General features: G+C 51.8%; 1 protein-coding gene across 2 annotated transcripts in view; it reads right to left on the bottom strand.

The window, feature by feature from the left end:
- The window catches only part of CAPN2 (calpain 2), a 58,020-nt gene that overhangs the window by 21,928 nt on the left and 14,654 nt on the right, over nt 1-21,438 (bottom strand). For both annotated transcript variants that reach the window (XM_024750457.1, XM_024750456.1), the window contains exons 3-6: nt 6,639-6,757; nt 5,986-6,119; nt 4,702-4,870; nt 3,447-3,530 (exon numbers count right to left, since the gene is read on the bottom strand). In XM_024750457.1, the coding sequence (XP_024606225.1) occupies nt 3,447-3,530; nt 4,702-4,870; nt 5,986-6,119; nt 6,639-6,757 (506 nt within the window). The remainder of the gene's footprint in view (nt 1-3,446; nt 3,531-4,701; nt 4,871-5,985; nt 6,120-6,638; nt 6,758-21,438) is intronic.

The raw sequence follows: 21,438 nt of genomic DNA on the forward strand, positions 1-21,438 counted from the left end.
TTTTTTTTTTTGGCGGCATGCGGGCCTCTCGCTGCTGTGGCCTCTCCCATTGCGGAGCACAGGCTCCGGACATGCAGGCTCAACAGCCATGGCTCACGGGCCCAGCCGCTCCGCGGCATGTGGGATCTTCCCAGACCAGGGCACGAACCCGTGTCCCCTGCATCGGCAGGCGGACTCCCAACCACTGCACCACCAGGGAAGCCGCAAGGACCAGGGCTCTTTAACCTCTATCCTGAGTCTGAGGCACAAATGTGCTTGTTCTAGACTCTGCATTGGCACGTCACTTCTGAACCTTAGTTTAACTAACTATAATAGCGTGTACTTTTGTCACAGGAGCTCCATCAAATGAACACTGGTGATGACAAGAAAATGCAGTGCATGAATCTTGATTAAACCCTGGACTGGGGGCATTGAGGGTACTATAAAGGACATTTTGGAGCAACTGGGAAAATGTTTACATGGACTATATATTAGATCATGTTATTGAATTAATGTTTATTTCTTCAGCATGAAAATAGTACTGGGATTCTGTAAGAGAGTGCCCTTATGGGTAGGAGATAAATGCTGAAGTATTCAGGAGTGAAGCGTCTGTTGTGACATCTGCAGTTTACTTCCAGATGGCTCAGAAAGGAAGTACACATACATAGAGACAAAACAGATGTGGAAAATTTCAACCACTGTGGAATCTGGAAAAGCAGCATTTGGATGTTTATTATACTATTCTGTCAACTTTTCTGTAGACTTGAAATTTTTCAAAATAAAAAGATATATGCGGGGGTGTTAAAAAAAAAAAGAGAGAGAGAGGGCACTGCACATGTCAGAAGACCTGGGATCTAGTCCGGGTTTTGTAATTAACAGTGGATGGTGGCTACCTAACAGTATTTATAGTATAAACAAAACAGCAAAATCCAGGACAGCGACCTGCTTGGACAAAATGTGTCAGGTGCAGTCTGAGTGCTTTACATATATTAACTTGTTTGAATCACCTCAACAACCTGCAATGGATGTTATATTTTTTAATTAATTAATTAATCAATTTTTGGCGGCGTTGGGTCTTCGTTGCTGTGCGTGGGCTTTCTCTAGTTGCGGCGAGCGGGGATTACTCTTCATTGCAGTGCGTGGGCTTCTCATTGCAGTGGCTTCTCTTGTGGAGCACGGGCTCTAGGCATGCAGGCTTCAGTAGTTGTGGCACGTGGGCTCAGTGGTTGTGGCTCACGGGCTCTAGAGCGCAGGCTCAGTAGTTGTGACACACGGGCTTAGTTGCTCCGCAGCATGTGAGATCTTCCCGGACCAGGGCTTGAACCGGTGTTCCCTGCACTGGCAGGCGGATTCTTAACCACTGCACCACCAGGGAAGTCCCTACAATGGATATTATTATTACTGTTTCTAATTTAAATTTGAGGAAACTAGGGGGCAGAAGACAGCTTAAATAACTGCCCAAGGCCACACAGCTGGCAAGAGGCAGAGTCAGATTTGACCACTACAGTAATTGGGGCACCAATGCTTCTGTGAGATCAAATGTGAAAGCACTTTTTGTTTTTATGTTAGTTTCAGCTTCACAACAAAATGAATCAGTTATACATATACATATGTTCCCATATCTCTTCCCACTTGCGACTCCCTCCCTCCCACCCTCCCTATCCCACCCCTCCAGGCGGTCACAAAGCACCGAGCTGATCTCCCTGTGCTAAGAGGGAAGGAAGGAAAAAAAGAAAGAAGACAAAGTAAAATAAAATAAAGTAAGATAAAATATAATGAGGTTATTAAAATAAAAAAATTATTATTAAGAGGAAAAAAAAAGAAAACAAAAAAACGGATGGATAGAACCCGGAACAAATGGTGGAAGCAAAGCTATACAGACAAAATCTCACACAGAAGCATACACATACACACAAAAAAAGGAAAAGGGGAAAGAATAATAAATCTTGCTCTCAAAGCCCACCTCCTTAATTTGGGATGATTCATTGTCTATTCATGTATTCCACAGATGCAGGGTACATCAAGTTGATTGTGGAGCTTTAGTCCGCTGCTTCTGTGGCTGCTGGGAGGGATTTCCCTTTCTCTTCTTTGTTCTCACAGCTCCCAGGGGCTCAGCTTTGGATTTGGACCCGCCTCTGCGTGTAGGTTGCCAGAGGGCGTCTGTTCTTTGCTCAGACAGGACGGGGTTAAAGGAGCTGCTGATTCGGAGGCTCTGGCTCACTCAGGCCGGTGGGGAGGGAGGGGCACGGAGTGCGGGGCGGGCCTGCATCAGCAGAGGCCACCGTGACGTTGCACCAGCCTGAGGCGCGCTGTGCGTTCTCCCGGGGAAGTTGTTCCTGGATCCCGGGACCGTGACAGTGGTGGGCTGCACAGGCTCCCCGGAAGGGGGTGTGGATAGTGACCTGTGTTCGCACACTGGCTTCTTGGTGGCGGTAGCAGCGGCCTTAGCGTCTCATGTCTGTCTCTGGGGTCCGCACTTTTAGCCGCGGCTCGCGCCGGTCTCTGGAGCTCCTTCAAGCAGCGTTCTTAATCCCCTCTCCTCCCGCACCAGGAAACAAAGAGGGAAGAAAAAGTCCCTTGCCTCTTCGGCAGGTCCAGACTTTTCCCCGGACTCCTTCCTGGCTAGCCGCGGTGCACTAACACCCTGCAAGCTGTGTTCACGCCGCCAACCCCAGTCCTCTCCCGGTGCTCCGACTGAAGCCCGAGCCTCAGCTCCCAGCCCCGCCCGCCCCGGCGGGTGAGCAGACAAGCCTCTCGGCTGGTGAGTGCTGGTTGGCACCGATCCTCTGTGTGGGAATCTCCCCGCTTTGCCCTCTGCACCCCTGCTGCTGTGCTCTCCTCCACGGCTCCGAAGCTCCCCCGCTCCGCCACCCGCAGTCTCCGCCCGCGAAAGGGCTTCCTAGTGTGTGGACACTTTTCCTCCTTCACAGCTCCCTCCCACTGGTGCAGGACCCATCCCTATCCTTTTGTCTCTGTTTATTCTTTTTTCTTTTGCCCTACCCAGGTACGTGGGGGGTTTCTTGCCTTTTGGGGGGTCTGAGGTCTTCTGCCAGCATTCAGTATGTGTTCTGTAGGAGCTGTTCCACGTGTAGATGTATTTCTGGTGTATCTGTTGGGAGGAAGGTGATCTCTGCGTCTTACTCTTCTGCCACCTTCCCGGAAGTCTCGTGAAAGCACTTTGAAGAGGACGGAACACTACACAGATGCAGTGTTGTTGTATTATCTTACCTGGTCCAGAAGAGCGAGACAATTCTGGAACTCAGTGGCACAGAGGGCCTGGACCGATCTGTGGCCAGCAGAGGGCAGAACGCGGCCGGCAGGGGCTGGGGAGGGCTGGCCCATCCCCTTGGCCCTGAACTGCAGTGACGACTGGGGAACACGGGCCCCACCCTCAGCAAGCAGCAAAAATGGCTTCTGCCATCGTGCGAACAAGAGAAAGACCCCCGAGAATGCCTGCCAGGCGTTACCTCCTCGGCGCCAGTGACCGAGTATGCGTGCCCCTTCACCAGCTTCTGGAAGGTGATGGCCTCCGAGTCTGCAGCACTGGTGATCTGGAAATGTGGGAGAATCAGTCCCAGGCCGGCTGCCGCATCCCGCCTCCTCCCTCCCTCCCTCCATCCCTCAGGGCTAAGCAGGGCCTTGGCCCAGGTGGAGGGCTCCCGCTCCTGCCTGGAGGCCCTCCTACTACTTCTTTGAGGCGCTGCCCGGCTATTCACAACCAGAGAAGAGGCCGAGGGCAGCCCTCTGGGAGAGTGGCGCTTGCACTCATGTGTGTGCCCGGCGCAGTCACAAATTCCCGCAGGAAAGGGCACACCGTGGAGGGGACTCAGGACACACACCTGGACGGCATCGGCGGCCCAGGTGCACTGAGTCCCCTGAAACTGCGAGGGCTGCCCCGCCCGCTACAGGGTTTACACTAGGACAGCCGTTCGTTTCTGCCTGACTTCAGAATTGGCTTCTGTTCTACTAGAACTTCCCCAGTCATTCCTTCCCCATCTGTTCTGATGGAGGTTATTTTTGTCTAGGTCAATGAGAAGGGCTGCGTCGGAGTAGAAAGGGTCTCTGCCATGCAAACCAGAGAAAGTCTGAGAATCCCTCCCTAGAGTCAGAGACTTGGGCCCCCAGAGCCACACTTCTTACCCCTGTCCCCACAGGGACCAGAGCTAGGACAGGGCTCCGGTGCCGGGCACAGGCAAAGCCTGGAGGCTCCTTGGGGACAGGGGTTGTGCCCACCTCCCTTCCTCTGGTGACGTTCACCAGCAAGGGTGGCACGTGGGAATGGTTCCTTCCTGTGCCTTCTGAAGTCTTGCCACGGGCCCCTTAACCCTGCAGCAGTGGAGGGAAGGCTGCTGGGCTCCCTGCGGTCATAGGCCCCGCAGGTGGGGCAGAAGGTGTCTAGAATGGTCCTGCCTTGGGCCCAGCAGAGGGCAGGGGACTCTCAGGGAAGCTGTGGTCCGGGGTGGTGAGTCAAAGGAGGCCGAGGGCTGTAAGCAGGTGGGAGACGGAAAGGCTGGAGTCACCATCGCCCCAGCAGCTGTACCCCAGCCAGCCTGGTGGTCGCCTAGCCACCCCTGGGCTCCAGGTGATGTGCAATATGGTGGACAAAGGATGCGCCAACCGTGTGGGGAATGAGGGCAGTGGGTCTCTTTGGTCACTGTTGGTGGAGGCTCACTTCCGCTAGAGCAGATGGGGGTGCGGCCAGGGAGGGAGGCCTGGACTTACATCGATAGAGCAGCCAAGGAGAGAGCCTTTCTGCAGAGCTTTCTGGATGATCCTGAACAGGTTGGGAGGGGCCTTCCTTAACTCATACCACTCGGCGATGCCTCCGGTGAAGTCCTCGAAGCCCTCGGTGGTGGCACCCCCGGAGAGTGCTTCGTAACACCCATTGATCCTGCAGGAAGGGGACAGATGCCGCTGCCACCTGGTACTGACACTTCTGCTTCTCAAAGTGCCCCTCCCCCCACGCCTCTTTTGTTGGATGCTGCAGGGACCCCCTGCTCAGTCTTTCCTTGGTCTGTCTCCACCTCGGGGTGCCCACGAGGGCCAGTGACTGTCGCCAAAGCTACCACTGCCTGGTACTTTGTGAAGTTTTTGGGAAAATCTCACAGAACCTTAAGAGTTAGGAAGTACCTCGGTGTTTATCTGGCCCAACCTCCTGTATTGATTCTTTCTACATCCTGGCAGGAAAGGGGAGGTCTGCTCAATTGGCTGTTTGGCATTTATAGCTTAAAAGAAAACAGTTGAGTCATGAAAGCAGCTTCCGTGTGCTGTGTTAGGAGGGGCTGGTCTCTCCCCATGGCGATGTTGGCGCCCTGTGGCTTCCCTAACTCTACTGTTAAAGCATAAGACTTAGTAGCATCTCAGGCCCCAGATTCTCACAGCTGGGTGTGTGACTCCTGGCCCTCCTCCCTGGCAGGGGCTGGAAGGAACAGAAATCCTCCTGATGCCTGAGAGCCGGTCATTTTCCTGGAGGGAGCCCAGACAGCAGGGCCAGGACCTGGCCACTCTGGAGCGGGGCCGACGTGGGTGTCCCGCTGAGAACGGGCAGTGCTGAGCACTGGACAATCTCGACTCCGGGCAGCCTGGGGGGGGTGGGGCGGGGGCCCGGCTGGGAGGGCTAGGGGAAACCAGTTTTACTCAGCGTATTATGTATTGTGGGCAAGTCTGCATCATTTTCATACCTCTGCAATGGATAGTTTTGCCCACGGGCAGCAACTCTTTGCTGTATTTAGCTGACAAAAATGTAACATGACCTGCCAAGGAAGCAGAGGTCCTTCTCAAGGCCAGCACGATCAGTACCATGACTCGTTCCTGCGTATTTGGTTAAAAACGGCAAGAGCTGGGTGCGTTATCTCCTAGAATTGAGAGCCCGATCTTGTCCGAAGTAGTCCTTCTGTACAAGAGGACTTCTCTTCGGGACAGCCCTCACCTAAGTCCCGTGTTGCTTCCCAGAATGCAGGGCAGCTGGGGGCAGGCTGCGGGGGGACGGGCACGGCAGGCACTTACTTGGCGTAGGCCTTCTCCAGCAGCGCGCTCCAGAACTCACTGCCCTCTACCGAGTGCACGAAGAGCAGCTCCCCGTCCTTGGTGGGCAGCCTGTCGTCCACCACCACTTCCACCCATTCGCCGTACTGCCAGAACTGTGGGAGGGGGAGGTGGCGGCAGTGTGCGGGGGGTCGTGAGCCTCAGCCGCAGCTGGCTCCTCTCTGCCCGGCCCCTGGGCGCCGGTTCCCCAAGCCCATCGCATCCCCGAGAAGACGCTCCCCTCTAGCCCTCCTCCTGCAGGTACAGCCTCGCTGAGAAACGAGCGCAGAGGCACCTGCCCTTCCCTCCCAGGCCACACCTGCCCCTCCAGCACTCTGCCCTGTGCCTTATGCTTTTCAAAATGCTATTTCTCCTTTACCGGCATAAAAGGAGAACAGCGAGCGGTGCCTTAACATTTTGTCTCAGACCCCAAATAGTCAACTTTCTTAAAGAAATGTGGGAATTACTTCCTGAGTGCCCTGCCCTACCGCCCTCCTCCGCACTGCTGTCCTTACAGGGTCCCAGGGTGACGACAGGCCAGGCAGCTTCCTGCTGTCTCTCAGTGTCCTTGCCTGGCCCCTGCTCCTAGCCCTCAGGACCTGCTCAGGAGAAGCTCGAGCCAACTCTTAAGTTACCTGGAAGTGGAAGATCCCCGCGTAGTTCTCCTGGAAGCTCTGGTCCAAGGGGACGACTCGGGCCAGGATTTCTTCATTCAAGGTGAGGGAGGCAATGGCTGCCAGTAGCCAGCAGTCCCCTGTGAACACGGTGTAAGGAGCTCTCATCGGAGAGGGCTCAGTGCCGGGAGGATGTGAAACCTCCTGTGCCCACCTCTGGCACTTGAGGCCTAAGGCAAGCCCGGCACAGATGTTCCCCCCTGGTCCTCATGTGAGGGCTATGGAGGAGGGCTGGGGTGATGCTTTGAGGGAATGCTGAGGGAGAAATGTTTTTGCTGTGATCGTTGAGGTGGGAGAATTCATTCCCTGAAGAACCCAGAACGCTGTGATGGTTGGACTGTGTCCTCACAGCCGGCTCTGGGCCTGGTCCACCGAAGGTGCATGGCGGCGATCATGTGTGGAGTGAGGACCCCAACTCAGCAGCTGAGGCTTCTGACAACACAGGGTTTAAAAGTGGGTGAGTTTGAGGGAGAGGAAGAAGACACCGGCACGCAGCCCCATGGACGCAAATGCAAGAGCCAGAATCTGAGAAGGCACCCTGGGCTACCTCCCTGAGGACGGGCGAGGAACACCTCTGGGCGGGTGTGTGGGTACCACACGTGGGAGTCAAAGATGGGGACAGTCAGATGGTCAGCTGTCTGGCAGCCTGGCCTCCCCTTAGCCTCGGTGCCCTCCTCTGTGACACGTTGAGTAACTGGGAGGTGTGACGAGAGCGTGTGTGTAAAGCACACACCCATTTCAGGTGGTCAGAAGCAAGCTGGTGGCGGGGAGGGGTCATGTTTGCCACAAGATAAAAGGCCCGACTGATGGGGGCGTTCTGGGACGAGGATGAGGAAGTTTACTCCATTCTTTTTTTTTGTGGTACGCAGGCCTCTCACTGCTGTGGCCTCTCCCGTTGCGGAGCACAGGCTCCGGACGCGCAGGCTCAGCGGCCATGGCTCACGGGCCCAGCCGCTCCGCGGCACGTGGGATCTTCCCGGACCGGGGCGCGAACCCGTGTCCCCTGCATCGGCAGGCGGACTCCCAACCACTGCGCCACCAGGGAAGCCCCGTTTACTCCATTCTTAAGGAATGTGCACTTTCCTACAGTTTCCCATGACAAGAATAGGAAATAGCCTCAGATGAGTTTGATTTCCACGTCTGGGTTTATTTTTATTAATTGGCAGGTCTATTAAAAGTGTTACTGAAGGACTTCCCTGGTGGCGCAGTGGTTAAGAATCCGCCTGCCAATGCAGGGGACACAGGTTCGAGCCCCGGTCTAGGAAGATCCACATGCCGCGGAGCAACTAAGCCCATGTGCCACAACTACTGAGCCTGTGCCCTGAAGCCTGCGAGCCACAACTACTGAGTCTGTGAGCCACAACTACTGGAGCCCATGCTCCACAAGAAGAGAATCCACTGCAATGAGAAGCCCGCGCACTGCAACGAAGAGTAGCCCCCACTCGCCGCAACTAGAGAAAGCCCAACGCAGCCAAAAATAAATAAATGAAAATAAGTTGAAAAATATTTTTTTTTATGTCAACTCTTTTTAAAGAGTGTTACTGAAATTCACTGCAATCTTTGAATTCTGTGGACTAGTTGGTGTCCTGAGAGTTGCTGAACCGACTGACCTGCTAACACTTAGCAATGACAGGGGAACAGCTCTGAGGCCTCTAGGTGCTCAAGCCAGCCCTGTGGGAAGTGGAAGCACACCTCTCCCTAACCAGCCAGTCAGTAGCCAAAGGAAGTTAAATCCCTTTGCTCCTTAGGTTGGGCAGCCGCTGTGGGTTCACCGCAGTTTTCCACTCAGCGACCATCTCTTCCCTCCTGGCGCCACCAGTGACCCTCCGCGAAGCAAGTCTCCCTGCCTGAGAGGTTTGGGTAGCGCTGGCCCTGCCCCCAGTTCCAGAGGTGGATCTTCAGCAAGCTGGGCTGCATGTTCTCTGGCTTCAGTGGTTCATTTGGGGAAGGTTCTGCAATCCAGCCAGAGCCAGGGAGGTGTGAGGAGACCACTCCTGAGGCTTCAGAGAGAGTGGACAGGTGCCCTCTTCTACTGCATTGGCTCTACAATGAGGGGCGGCCTACTGCTGAAGCCGTCTTGCAGCCAACTCAGAGGGAGAGGGGCTGAGAGCTGGAGAGAGAGAAACCATGTCCTGGTGTCATCACTTGAGTCCCTGTATCAAGCTGTACCTGAAGCCACACCTGCCTTGGACTTCTCAGTCCCTATTTCCTGACCCATTAGCCAGGGCTACCAGTTCCTGCCTCCTGACTGCTAGGGGAGCTTGGGCAGTAGCCATTACTGACGAGGCCTTCCTATGTGCCAGCCACTGTTCTGGGAGCTGCAGGTTCATCATTTCATTTCTCTCTCACAACAGCTCTATGAGGATGGTGCTATGACCATCTCCATGTTAAAAACTGAGAATGACAAGGCTTAGGAGGTTAAGTGCACTGCCAACCGTAAAACACTGCAAGGAAGAGTTTAAAAGGTGTGGTGTTTGTCAGATCTCAGAGACAACCTTTTGGGTCAACTAGATCTTTATATAAACCAAACTAGAGACACACTCTTTGACACAGTGAGAATAGGAGCTTGCAGAGAAACTTGGCAGTGAGGGTTTTAAGCACTGGCCCTGGGGAAGGAGCCCCCGGTTGGTGAGGATGGAAATCTATGTAGAGGAGCTTTTCCCGGCTTGATTCCATATGCTGCCTTGTAGGAACCAGACCGTCATTGAAACAGACGACATTCAGGCCTTTTCTGAGCACCCACCCCTCTCTCACTTAGACCTTATCATACTGTCTGCCCTGGAGGATGACTACACCAAGTGACAGCTGCTCTTTGAGTCATGAGATCCTCCTTTTCAATCTATTCCCTTTCCTCCAACTTCAGATCTTCTCCTGACTTTAGTCCTTCTTTGAGAACCTGGAGATGACTGTGATTCTTATTTTCCTTGAGGTTATTTGAGATTTTCTAGGAACCTTGGAAAATGACTTGGGTCTGTCAATACATGGAGGCAGACAGGCGTGTGGATAAAGTGGGCCCAAGTGTAGGAACTTCAGCGACATTTGTCCTGGAACCAGTTATTCCCATGGTTCCTGTAGCTCTTCTGTCAAATCCTCAGAAGAGCTTCCCAGTCTGTCTGACTCTGGGAGGGCCATTCTAATGCCTTCCTGGTTCTCTTTCCCCTGGTACCAAGAGTCGATGCCTTTACCTTGTGCATGTGTGTAGGCGTCACACGAGTGTGTGTCTGTAGGACCTGTCGGTTGCTTTTTAGTGTTGGAGGTCACGGCTGACTGTGCTGCTATTTGTGGGACAGTGACTGAATTCAGATAGTGATGGCTTTTCCTTTTTTTTTTCTTTTTCTTTTTGTGGGTCATACATCTAGGTCAGTGCTGACCGTACACGTGTCTCAGATTACCGCTCACCACCAGACCTGGACGTTCTTGTGACATCCCAGAAATCAGTGGCCACGTTTCACGGCTCCCTATTTTTTTCCTTTGTGTCCCAGAAGTTTTTCCTGGTCATCCTGGGAGGAGCAAGGCCTCATCTCCCCCTGCCCTTCAGAGAGGATTGCTTTCTTCATCCCTTCCTATTCCAGTCTAACATGTTTCCTCTGAAAGGATTCATAATCCTAGAATGTCTCCTAGACCACAAAACTGTACCTTTTAGAGATTAAGTTACAAAAAAAAAAAGGGAATTCCCTGGTGGTCCAGTGGTTAGGACTCTGCGCTTTCACTGCTGGGGCCCAGGTTCAATCCCTGGTCAGAGAATTAAGATCCCTCGAGCTGTACAGTGTGGCCAAACAAAAAAAAAAAGAGAGAGAGATTAAGTTACTTTCTTGAGGTCACAGGTCCTGGAAAGGGGGACCTGTGCACGGACAGGAATCTAGACTTAACTTCCGGGCTGTGCGCCTTCCACCAGAAGGAATGAAAGAAATAACAAGTAGCTAACATTGTATATAATACTCTTATATTTACAATTTACAAAGAACAATGGTCCACATTTTATTTGATCCTTACAGAAATCTTATGATTATCCTAATTATTATCACCTTTTTTGGACGAAGCTCAGGAGTCTGTGTTCTACACAGTTAGCAGGTCTTAACATGTAAATCCTCTGAATCCAAATCCTGGGTTTTGTTTAAAAACCATACCTTGCTGAAGATTTCCTTTGGTTAAGAGTATCTGATTCTTCTAACTAGGGAAAGACCCCACTTCTAACTAGGAAAATCCAACTGCAATTCAAATTTAAAACTAAGGGGTAACAAGTTGGCAGCTTCCTGAAATCCTATATTGTATCTTAATACCCCAATATCCTTGGCTCAGAAATATTAAAACATATCACCCAGGCTTCCCTGGTGGCGCAGTGGTTGGGAGTCCGCCTGCCGATACAGGGGACGTGGCTTCGTGCCCCAGTCCGGGAGGATCCCACATGCCGCAGAGCGGCTGGGCCCGTGAGCCATGGCCGCTGGGCCTGTGCGTCTGGAGCCTGTGCTCCGCAGCGGGAGGGGCCGCGGCAGTGAGAGGCCTGCATACCGCAAAAAAGGAAAAACAAAACAAAAACAAAACAAAAAACAAACAAAAAAAGTATCACCCATTCAATGCAGTGCAATTCCTTACAGCAACAGGAGGATGGCCTGTCACTGCACGGCCAAGACCCTGGCACTAAGATCACAGCACAAGCAAGAAGAAACAAGAGTTAGATGCATTTTACAGTCAAAGGTTCAAAGTTTTTTTATCAGGTCTCCAAATTCTGGAGTTGAGGGAGACTTAGAGCCACTTAGAAGAACATCTTGATTTCTAATAAGGTGGAAGCATTTGAAATCCTATTGTATTATTCTGATTTCTTAACTTTCTCCCTCACCCCATGCAGCAAAATATTTTTAACTAAGTTGGGAAGCTCCCTTATGTAGAGCCCATTTTTAAAGTTTATTTAATATCTGCTCATATAAGCTTTCTCAGTTACAAGATCTGAAGACAACAGTTATCGCAGTTTACACTCACGGAGACTTACTGTGTGCCAGGCCCTGTGCTAAAATGCTTTACGTGCATTGCAAACAACAACAAAATGTTGCCTCTCATTCCAGGAAACAACAAGGTCGCCACCATCAAGCCATCAGCCACGGTAGCCACCCAAACAGTGCACCCTGAGGGGATTCAGGACGGAGAAAAACTGGTCCTAGACAGTTAAGATGCATATGATATCTAGGGAATAATTTCAATGAGTCCAGACTCCTGGATCCTCCCATACATAGAAAAACACTAAAGTCATTAACTTGAGATGTCTGTTTTTTTGTGATTAGCAGTAATCTTTTGATGTCCACTACGTGATTTTTTTCAGTAAAAACTCCTATATACCTTGCTCCTCCCTTACCTCTTTGGAACAGTCCATCAGAGCCACCAGGGAGGCTGTCTCCCAGGCTACAGTCCCCAGATAGGTCCCCGAATAAAACGTAACTCGCAACTTTTAGGTTGTGCGTTTTTTTCAGTCGAAAGTATCATGAAGTTATCTCATTTCCTCGCCACAAAACAATTTGGGGTAGATGGGTACTATTACCACCCTCTGTAAGGAGACTGGGTGGCTCACCCCAAGATCCCAGCTAATGCGTGGCTGTCAGGTGTGCCTGAGCAAAGCACATGCTTTTAATGTATAATCTGAACAGTCTCCTTTACAAGTAGGTGTCAGTTTCTAATTCACCCAGTTCACAAAACATGGTCTTGGGGGCTTTTGTCCTTGAGGGGTGACTCCATTATGTTTCAGTGTTTGGGCTGCACCGTGTTTTCTCTCTAGCTTCCTGCTCGCTCCGCCTGGATGGCCACGTCCGCCTGAGGGTTTCCTCCCCACGTGGAAACCTGTTCTACACCCTCATTAGCTGTAGCCTCACACAGTGCCACTCCTCCGGGCTGAGGGTTCTCCCTACCAAGGTCAGCATCTACTCTCCCTAAAATGATTTATGAAAACCCGTCTCCTCTGGGTAGTCCCATGGTGATCTGCTTCTGTAGAGGTGACCTGGTTGGAGAAGTCACTGGAGTCTCCTCCTGGCACAGCCTGTTTGGGTCAGTCACATCCTGGTCTGGATAAAAACCAGGCCAGCTGGTACGGGCCAGGCAAGGCAACCCGTTGACCTCTGAGGCTCCAGACCACTTGCGGCGCAAACTGATTTGAGAGGGTGCCTGCCAGTGACCAAGGCCTCTCCTGGAATGTTGCCACGTGGATGGGGCTTGAAAAAGAAAGATCCAGTATGTAGTTTTCTACGGATGTTTAAATTATATATCTATAAGAGACTCTAGACTTTAGCAAGTATTTCTTCCTCGTGCTCACTTGTTTGTCTGTTTGGCTCTGCTCTCCAGTCACACAAGAAGATATTTTGGCAGGGGTGAGGGTGGCCGCCCAGACTGCTCAGGGGATGTGTCACTGAACAGTGCTCCATGAAACTCCTGCCTTCCCTTCCTGGTGGGTTTTCCAGTTGTTACATGATTTTAGCCTTCCTGCCCAGGTACAAAGTCCTTTTAGGAGGAACAGAAGGAGGTGATAACCTTCTGATCTTTTTCTTTTTTTTTGCGGTACACAGGCCTCTCCCTGTTGCGGCCCCTCCCGTTGCGGAGCACAGGCTCCGGGCGCACAGGCTCAGCGGCCATGGCTCACGGGCCCAGCCACTCCGTGGCATGTGGGATCTTCCCGGACCAGGGCACGAACCCCTGTCCCCTGCATCGGCAGGCGGACTCTCAACCACTGCGCCACCAGGGAAGCCCCTTCTGATCTTTATTTACTCCATTTATCTCAGAGCAGAAACAACTGTCTTGGGGGCCTGAGTGCTGGACTGTGTGAGCTGGAGGTGAGGATGGGTACCTTCCGGTTGCCTCCCCACATCCAGCCTACACCCTTTTCCATCCTGCCCTCTACCCCAGAGCTGACCTCAGTGGATGAAACTGTGGGCTCCCGGGGCCTCTGGCTGCTGGGAGGGTTTGGCCAGCAGGAAGCCCTAAAGACCAGAGGGAGGGAGGAAAGTGAGATTAGTGTATTTCTTCCCTGGCTCCTTCTTTGTGAGCCTGGCTCAAGCTATGTCCCTTGGCTGCAGGCACTGTTCCTTCAAGGTGGCATCTGTACACGACCCAGTTCTAGAATCCTGACAACTGCCTCCGACTCACATCAGGCTCTCTTCTGGGAGGGATGGTTATGCTTCCTCATTTGATTACAGAGGCTTCCAGCCACGCCGTTTATATCCAACAGTGTCCAAGACTCCTCTGGCTAGTGTGGTCTGTCCACCGGCTGTTCACCCTTATAGCTAACTCCATCCTGGAGTGAGTTAGTCATCCATCCAGGACGCCATCCTGCCTGGAGAGGCGTAGACGATCATTTACTCCATTTAAAAGGCGGCCCGCATTCTTGGCTAGAAAGATTCATCATAAAATTGGCACTTCCTCTTAAGTCAGTCTAGAAATTTAATGCAATCCCAATAAAAATAGCAAGAGGACTTTTTAAAAATTGGAACTTAGCTGATCCTAAAATTTACAAGGAAAAAGTAAACATAAAGGCTAGCCAGAAAAAAATCTAAAGGGAGCGGAGTCTAGCTCTATTAGCTATTAAAACACATGTAGAGCTAACATATTTAAAATAGTACAGAACTTGTGCAAGAGTATACAGAGATACATAAATGGCACAAAATAGAAAGTCCAGAAATAGTTCCAAACATAGGAATTTAGTAAAGATAAATTATTCACAACTGGAACTGGAACAACTGAGTAGCCATCTAGAAAAAAATCAAGTTATAGCTCATCTTGTCATGGGGATAAATTCTAAATGGAATAATATTTACATAAACATAACATTATATATCTTAACAATGTACTTTATATTATTTATGTTATATATAAATCTAGCCATTTGTATTATTTACATATGTATTGTTTATGTATTTATATATATTTTAATATGTTCACATTATAAATATATTTATAAATCTATATATCCTAGAAGAGACAATGGGAGAATTCTATTATAATCTTAGAGTGGTGACAGGCTATCAAATTGTAACCTAGAAGCCATAAAAATTTTAAATGATAAACTTTACATTAAAGTAAAGAAAATTGCATGGTAAAAAAAAATCACAATAAGCAAGGTCAAACTAAAAATTAATAGGGAAAAATATCTGTTATTCCGCTCCCAGACCACAAGTGATATATAAATCTTCCTAGTATTTAAAAGGAAAAAAATGAAAGTTCAATAGAAAAATGGGCAAAGATATAAACAGAGTTAATGGAAAAAGGAAAAATTAATGTCTCTTACACATAGTAAAAGGCATTTATCCTCACTCATCATAAAAGAAACATAAAGTAAAACTATACTAAGATACCATTTTTCACCTTTCGGATTGCAAAGGTCAAAGCATGATCATTTGGAGAGGCTGTGGGGGAATGTACATGCTCAATCCCGACAAAGGCAATTTGAGGATATCGTCAATATGCTCCAGCAATTCCACATGTAGTAATCTTCCTACAGACATACTCATGTGTGAAAATAATGTATGTGTAAGGTTATTTATTGCGGCATTGGTTGCAACAGAAAAGACTAAAGGTAAATGTTCATCCATAGAGAACAGGTGAAACAAACTATGCTCCCTCTACGACAATATTCTGTGCAGCCCTAAAAAGAAACGAAGATGGTTTCTGTTGATACGGAATAATCTCCAAGATGTGTTAAGTGAAACAAAGCAAGGTACAGAACAGCAACAACAAAAAGGGGGAAACAGAAAAAAGAAAAACTGGGCGAACATAGTATTGGCTCCCCTTCTGTAATTCATATCTTCACAAACTGAAGTTATTTTTGGATGATTTATTATATAGAACATGTGTCCTATGTGCTTAAATCGTAGTTTTATTACCAGAAACTCTAGTTTATTGCATTCAATAGATAATTGGTTATGTCAGTATTTGCAGCAAAAAAAAAAAGTAGCTTAATATCAGGTCTTCTAAATGAAAATGATTATTTTTTGGTAAAGTCTTCCATAATAATTGGTCTCTAGTCAGTAAGAACAAACAACCAATCAAGTCACTTATTCCTGTGTCCCCTAAAGTGTGTTGTGTAGAAACTAGTTCCTTGGGGTTAACAGATGCTCCTTGAGAAATGGGTTCTGTGGTCAAGTAAGTTTGGGAAATGCAAAACTAACCAGGTCAAGTGTGGAGACATCTCAGAGCCTTTCAATAATTACACACTGTGACCTTCCCAGGGGTAAGGGGAGTGGGGTATAATATGAATGTTACCCAAATTTATTTGACCCTGGAACCCTTGCTGTTGACATCTCACACAGGCAGGGACCATGGAGCTCACTGGAGATGCTGGCTTACCTTGTGAGGGCACAGGAGCCACTGGCTCACCCTGGGAGGTGCTCCAGGAGCTGGGCTGCTCAGAACCAGATCTTCCCTGGGGGCCCAGTGAGCGGCTGTCAGGCATCAACACTAGCTGCAGGGCCCACCTCTAGTGGCTGAGGTCCTTCTGACAGCACCCATGTGATTTTTCCTCTCTCCAGGTTTTGACATCCTCTTCTTTCTGGATTGTCTATACTTTATTTATTAATTTAAATTAATTTAATTTATTTTTGGCTAAAGGCTTTGGGTCTTTGTTGCTGCGCGTGGGCTTTCTCTAGTTGCGGTGAGCGGGGGCTACTCTTCGTTGCAGTGCGCGGGCTTCTCATTGCAGTGGCTTCTCTTGTTGCAGCATGGGCTCTAGGCGCGCGGGCTTCAGTAGTTGTGGCTCGCGGGCTCTAGAGCGCAGGCTCAGTAGTTATGGCATGCAGGCTCAGTAGTTGTGGCTCGCGGGCTCTAGAGCGCAGGCTCAGTAGTTGTGGCACGCAGGCTTCAGTAGTTGTGGCTCGCGGGCTCTAGAGTACAAGGCTCAGTATTTGTGGCGCATGGGCTCTAGAGCTCAGGCTCAGTAGTTGTGGCACACAGGCTTAGCTGCTCCACGGCATGTGGGATCTTCCTGGACCAGGGCTTGAACCCATGTCCCCTGCATTGGCAGGCGGATTCTTAACCACTGTGCCACCAGGGAAGTCCTGTCTATAGAACTGATTATTTTTCTTTGTAATATATGGTTTCATTGTATGCCTTTTCTTGGGGGGGGCATTTAGGCCAAAACAATTTCTGAGGAATGAGGCGAGGCGTATCTAAACACTTAACACCTTCTGACTCACCACATGTCATCTGCCTTTCTCATTCTGGGAGCCTGATACCTGCCTCGGTCTGTCCAGAGCCCTGCACACAAGCAGGGACAAGTATCAGAGCTGGGTCACTAGAGGTCCTTGACCACCCTGGCTCCCTGCAACATTTCCCTTCAGCAGGTGGCTGCTGGCCCCGTCCATCACTGAGGCAGCATACAGGGCCCTGCCCAGAGGTTCCTGAACCACCCTGAAGGCCTGCCAGCAGGCTCGACAGGCTGACCGCTCCCACATCTGGGCTCCCCCGACACCCAGCTAAGCTTCCGCCCCTCCTTTCTGTCCTAGGAGACACTCGGCCAGTACAGGCCTGTGAGGCTGGGGACCTTCTGCCCTGCTGCCTATCCTAGAAGCCCACCTGGGTGCCCCTCCCTACAGGAGCCCGCAGCCCCCTTCCTCTGCACATCTGCACCACGTGCTGACGAAACTCCCCGGACAGAACAGTCCCCACCCTGCACTGAGGTGGGACCTCAAACGCAAGTACGGAGGGAAAGGGACCCGTGCATTTACATGCCCTAACATGAAAATGACCGAGAGCAGGTTAGTGGGGAAAAGGGAGAGGTAGGGTTCTGGGAGTCTGGAGCCGGAGTAGGGGTGGAGCAAATAAAAAGCACGAGAGAAAGGAAACCAGCCGAGGCCGGGGCGGGGGCTGTCCAGGACCTCATGCCAGACCTGCCCCTTGAACTTGGACTTAGGTGGGCGCAGAGGTTCCCTGCCCTCCCCAGTGGGGACCTCTGGATCCCTATAAAAGGCGTATCTCGCTGGAGGCTGTGTTCCTGCCCGTTCCCTTAAAGAACTGCCCTTCTCATCTTGCTTCGCACCCATTCTCTCACCTTTCCATGCACCTTGCTGCCTCCTGGCACCAGGAGGCCCCTGCACCAACTCCACTCTCTCTGGGTTCCTCAGATGCTGGCTCTTGGCCGCCCTGTCAGTCCCCTTTGGCTGGGTTTGTCCTTCCAGCCCAGGCCTAGGGATCACCCTTCCTGCACAACCCCCTCTACGAGTCCAGTCCACGTTGTCCTGGGGCTCTTGCTGCCAGCACTCAGCTAGAGGGAGGTCCACAAGCCCGCTGCAGGGTGCCTGCCCACCGGGAGCGCTGGCCCGCTGGATGAGAACCTGGGTGCCGTCAGCCTGGGTGCCGACGGGTCCCAAGGAAGGCTGCGGCTGGGCTGATGTGCTGACCCACCACGGAGGTGAGAGGGGGAGGTACGCCTTGGCTGGCCTTCCCGGATCCCAGGCACAGGACAGGGGCTGCACGGGCACCCACAGCCCCGCGGGGCCTCCAGGTGATCCCCCAACCAGAAAGGAAAGATCCCCTGGATAGAGCTAGGAGGACTGACCTGGATTTGAATCCTGACCCCGCCACTTAAGATTGTGTAATCTTGGACACATTTCTTAATTTCTCTGAGCCCATGTTCTCTCAGCTGTGGAAGGGGGATAATAACACACATATCCTCAAAGGGTTGTTAGGATCAGATGAAAAAGTGAAACTGGGGGTCCTGGATGGGCTTCAGAGATCTGGAACCCGAAAACACTGTGTGCACATTTTGTATGTATGCAAATATATGCATTTTCTAGGGAGGAGTCAGGTTTCCTTCCCCCTCACACCCCCAAAATTAAGAAACAACAGAGCCAGAACATGGAGTTCAAATTCCAGCTCTGACTCAGGGCAAACTACTCTCTTTGTGCTCATTTCCTCATACATACAAGGGGTTTCATCATAGGAAATGGCCTCACAGAGTTGAGAATTAAATGGGAGAAAAAAAGTCAAGCATTTAGAACACCGTCTCTGAGGGTTTGCTCTTTTTATCTTCTAAGTTTATAAGGGAGAAAACTGAGGCCCGGAAGAGGTGAAGTCGCGACTGGGGATGAGTTACGCCCTGTTTCGGAAAGGATGACAGCTCAGGATGGGGGTGAGGGTAGGTGGGAAGGAGGAGGGAGGGAGACCGGGGAGGACTGTGACCTGCTGAGCGCTTTTGGGGCCTGTCTCATCATCTTGAGCCCCTGCCGAATCTTCAGAAGCAAGCAGGGGGTAGGGGGGACGGTAAATAAAGGTAAAGGATGCGCACTGATGAGGATGTAGACACGAACGCATTTACTCAAAACCCAAGAATGGCCCCTGCAGTGATGGAGCCCCTCACCTTCACCCCTGCCCGTGCCTCACCCGGGACTGTGGCCTTTGCCCCCTATGCCCACCCACACCCCAGCGCAGGACCAGGGGCCCCGGTACCCACCCCCTGGGCTGAGGATGGCTTCACGGACTCTGCTCTGTCCCCTCACAGAAGACAAGGCAAGAGGTTCCTTTAACAAGCAAACTGCCTCCCCCGTCTCTGCAGTTTGATACTTTCTCTCCCCGCTTGCCTTTCCTGTGGGTTTTCACACAAAATTTTCCTGTATTTTGTGCCTGCGGCAGAAGAGTGCTCACACATTAATTCTGAATTTATTCACTTGTTCGATGCCTATTTAGTGTCGTTCTCTCTGGCCTGCCCTTGGGCACCTGCTGAGATCACTTAAGCCACTTTTCTCAAAGGACCTCAGGAGGCTTGAGTAGGATCTTGGTTTGTTCGTTAAGCACAGCTGCCTCACCCTCCTGGACTCGGGCACCCAGGCTACCTGGGTAAGAGTTTAACTGTCCCCAGCTGGGCTGCCCTTGTCCGGCTCCTCTGCAGCCTCGCTGTGGCCGTGACCACGTACACGCAGGCTTCCCTCCACTGCACACACTCGGCACGCCCGGATCCCCACCCTCTGAGCACACAGCACCCACGGGCAGACCTCATGAATAGCTCCTTTAAGCTCCGGAGCCCTCTTCCAAAAAGATAAATTCGTGCAGTCACGTCGATAAATTTCCAGAGCTGTGCTCCCCGGGCCTCTGTGTCCGGTCCCGAGGGTCAGCGCTGAGCACGGCCGAGGACGCCTGGGGCCCACTGTAGTGGGGACGGGTGGGATGGGGCTGGAATGGTGATGAGGATTACACTGGTGGCTGCTGGAAGTTTTCCCAAGAGGGGAGCGTGGTATTTGTTGTGTGTGTTCTGCTCCTTTCCCTCCCACCATCACTGTCTTTCCTCCACCCACCGGGAAGCGGAGCAGAGGACCCAGGAGATGCTGGCTGCCGGCCCACCTGTCCCACTGCAGCTCCATCACTCTAGGGCGTGGTACCTGCTGACAGTCCCAGGAGGATGCAAGCTCTGTGAGGGCAGGGACCCTGCCAACGTGGAGCACGTGCTCCATGAAGCAACACAGGCTGAGGAAGCTCTTCATCTCGGAGGAGAAAGAGTAGACAGAACATGAAGCCCAGGGCCAGCCTTGCAGGGCTCTGCACCCCCAGCCCGGCCTCAGCACCCCTCGCTGCTGCTTCCCGTGGCTCCTGGGGCACACCAGCCGCCCCGAGAGCCTCTGAGCACCTGACTGGCCTACATGCTTCTTCTGCCTCCCACCTGGTCTCAGACGTCCCTCCTGAGCCAGGTCTAGAGAAGGATGCTTCTCACGCTTGGGCTCACCAGCTGGCGTGGGGAACAATGTGGAAACACCATCAGAGAAGACGGAGGTGAGCCCCAGGACTCAAGTCCAAACAGGTCACACGGGCTGTAGGGCCACGGGGCTCGAAGAGGGGAGCTTGGACTGGTCCTGAGAGCAAGGTGGAGGTGGGGTGGGAAGCACTTGCAGGGAGAGAGAAGGTCAAGTGCAGGCGCCCGAAGGTATGGGGTGTGGCGTGGCACCGTCCAGGAGGGTGGGGAGCAGGGCAGAGGGGATGCGAGGACGCCGGGGGTCTAGGGAGGGCAGAGTCTGGAGATGGGTTACACTTCTGTGGCGTCTGAACTGACCCGGAGGGAATTTAAACGAAGGTTCCCTTTCACCCTTTCTTCTTCTGCACAGACCTTCCAGGCACAAGAAAATACCACTTGCATTTTCCAGAATGGGCTTCTTCCTGCTGGGGAAGCACACACTTTGCTCTGCTTCCTCTGTCCCACACCTTCCCTCCGCCTCTCTCCTTAGTCGTCCTTGGGGACTGTCCCATCCCTTGCCATTCCCCTCCTGTGTCCTCACACTGCATCCCAGCTGACCCCTACTATAGCATGATCAGAACTTATATTTAATTTGTCCATTTAACCGTTTCCCCCACTGGCCGTCACTTCCCTGATGACAGGGCCTCTGGCAGTAACGTCAGAATGGACCGGTGACAGGCAGGTACCCAGAGCAGGAATCCAGGTGAGAACTAGGGCCCACCTGGAGTAATGGGGGCTTGGTAGGTGGAGAGGCTGGGAGAGGCGTGACGAGGGATTAAGGACCCAGAACAGGGAGGACCAGATGGATGTGGGAGAAGGAGCTGGAGACAAGAAGAGTCTGGTGCAGAGAAAGGGCCGTGGTGTTTTTTGTCTTCTGCCTGAAGCTGCAGCCCACTGCTCTTTTGGTCACAGGCACCCAATGGCCGAGTGGAAGCAGAAAGGGCCTTGGGGCCCGGCAGGGTGTCTCAGGAAAGCTTGGCCGGTGAAGGGAGTCCTGAAGCTGGCACCACCAGCCCAGCCCGCTGAGTGCCCCTCCGCCCTGCGTACTGGGAAGTCCCAGAGAACAGAGGACAC

The sequence above is a fragment of the Neophocaena asiaeorientalis genome, unplaced genomic scaffold (assembly GCF_003031525.2).
Source record: "Neophocaena asiaeorientalis asiaeorientalis breed wild unplaced genomic scaffold, Neophocaena_asiaeorientalis_V1.1 scaffold430, whole genome shotgun sequence".
Lineage (NCBI taxonomy): Eukaryota > Metazoa > Chordata > Mammalia > Artiodactyla > Phocoenidae > Neophocaena > Neophocaena asiaeorientalis.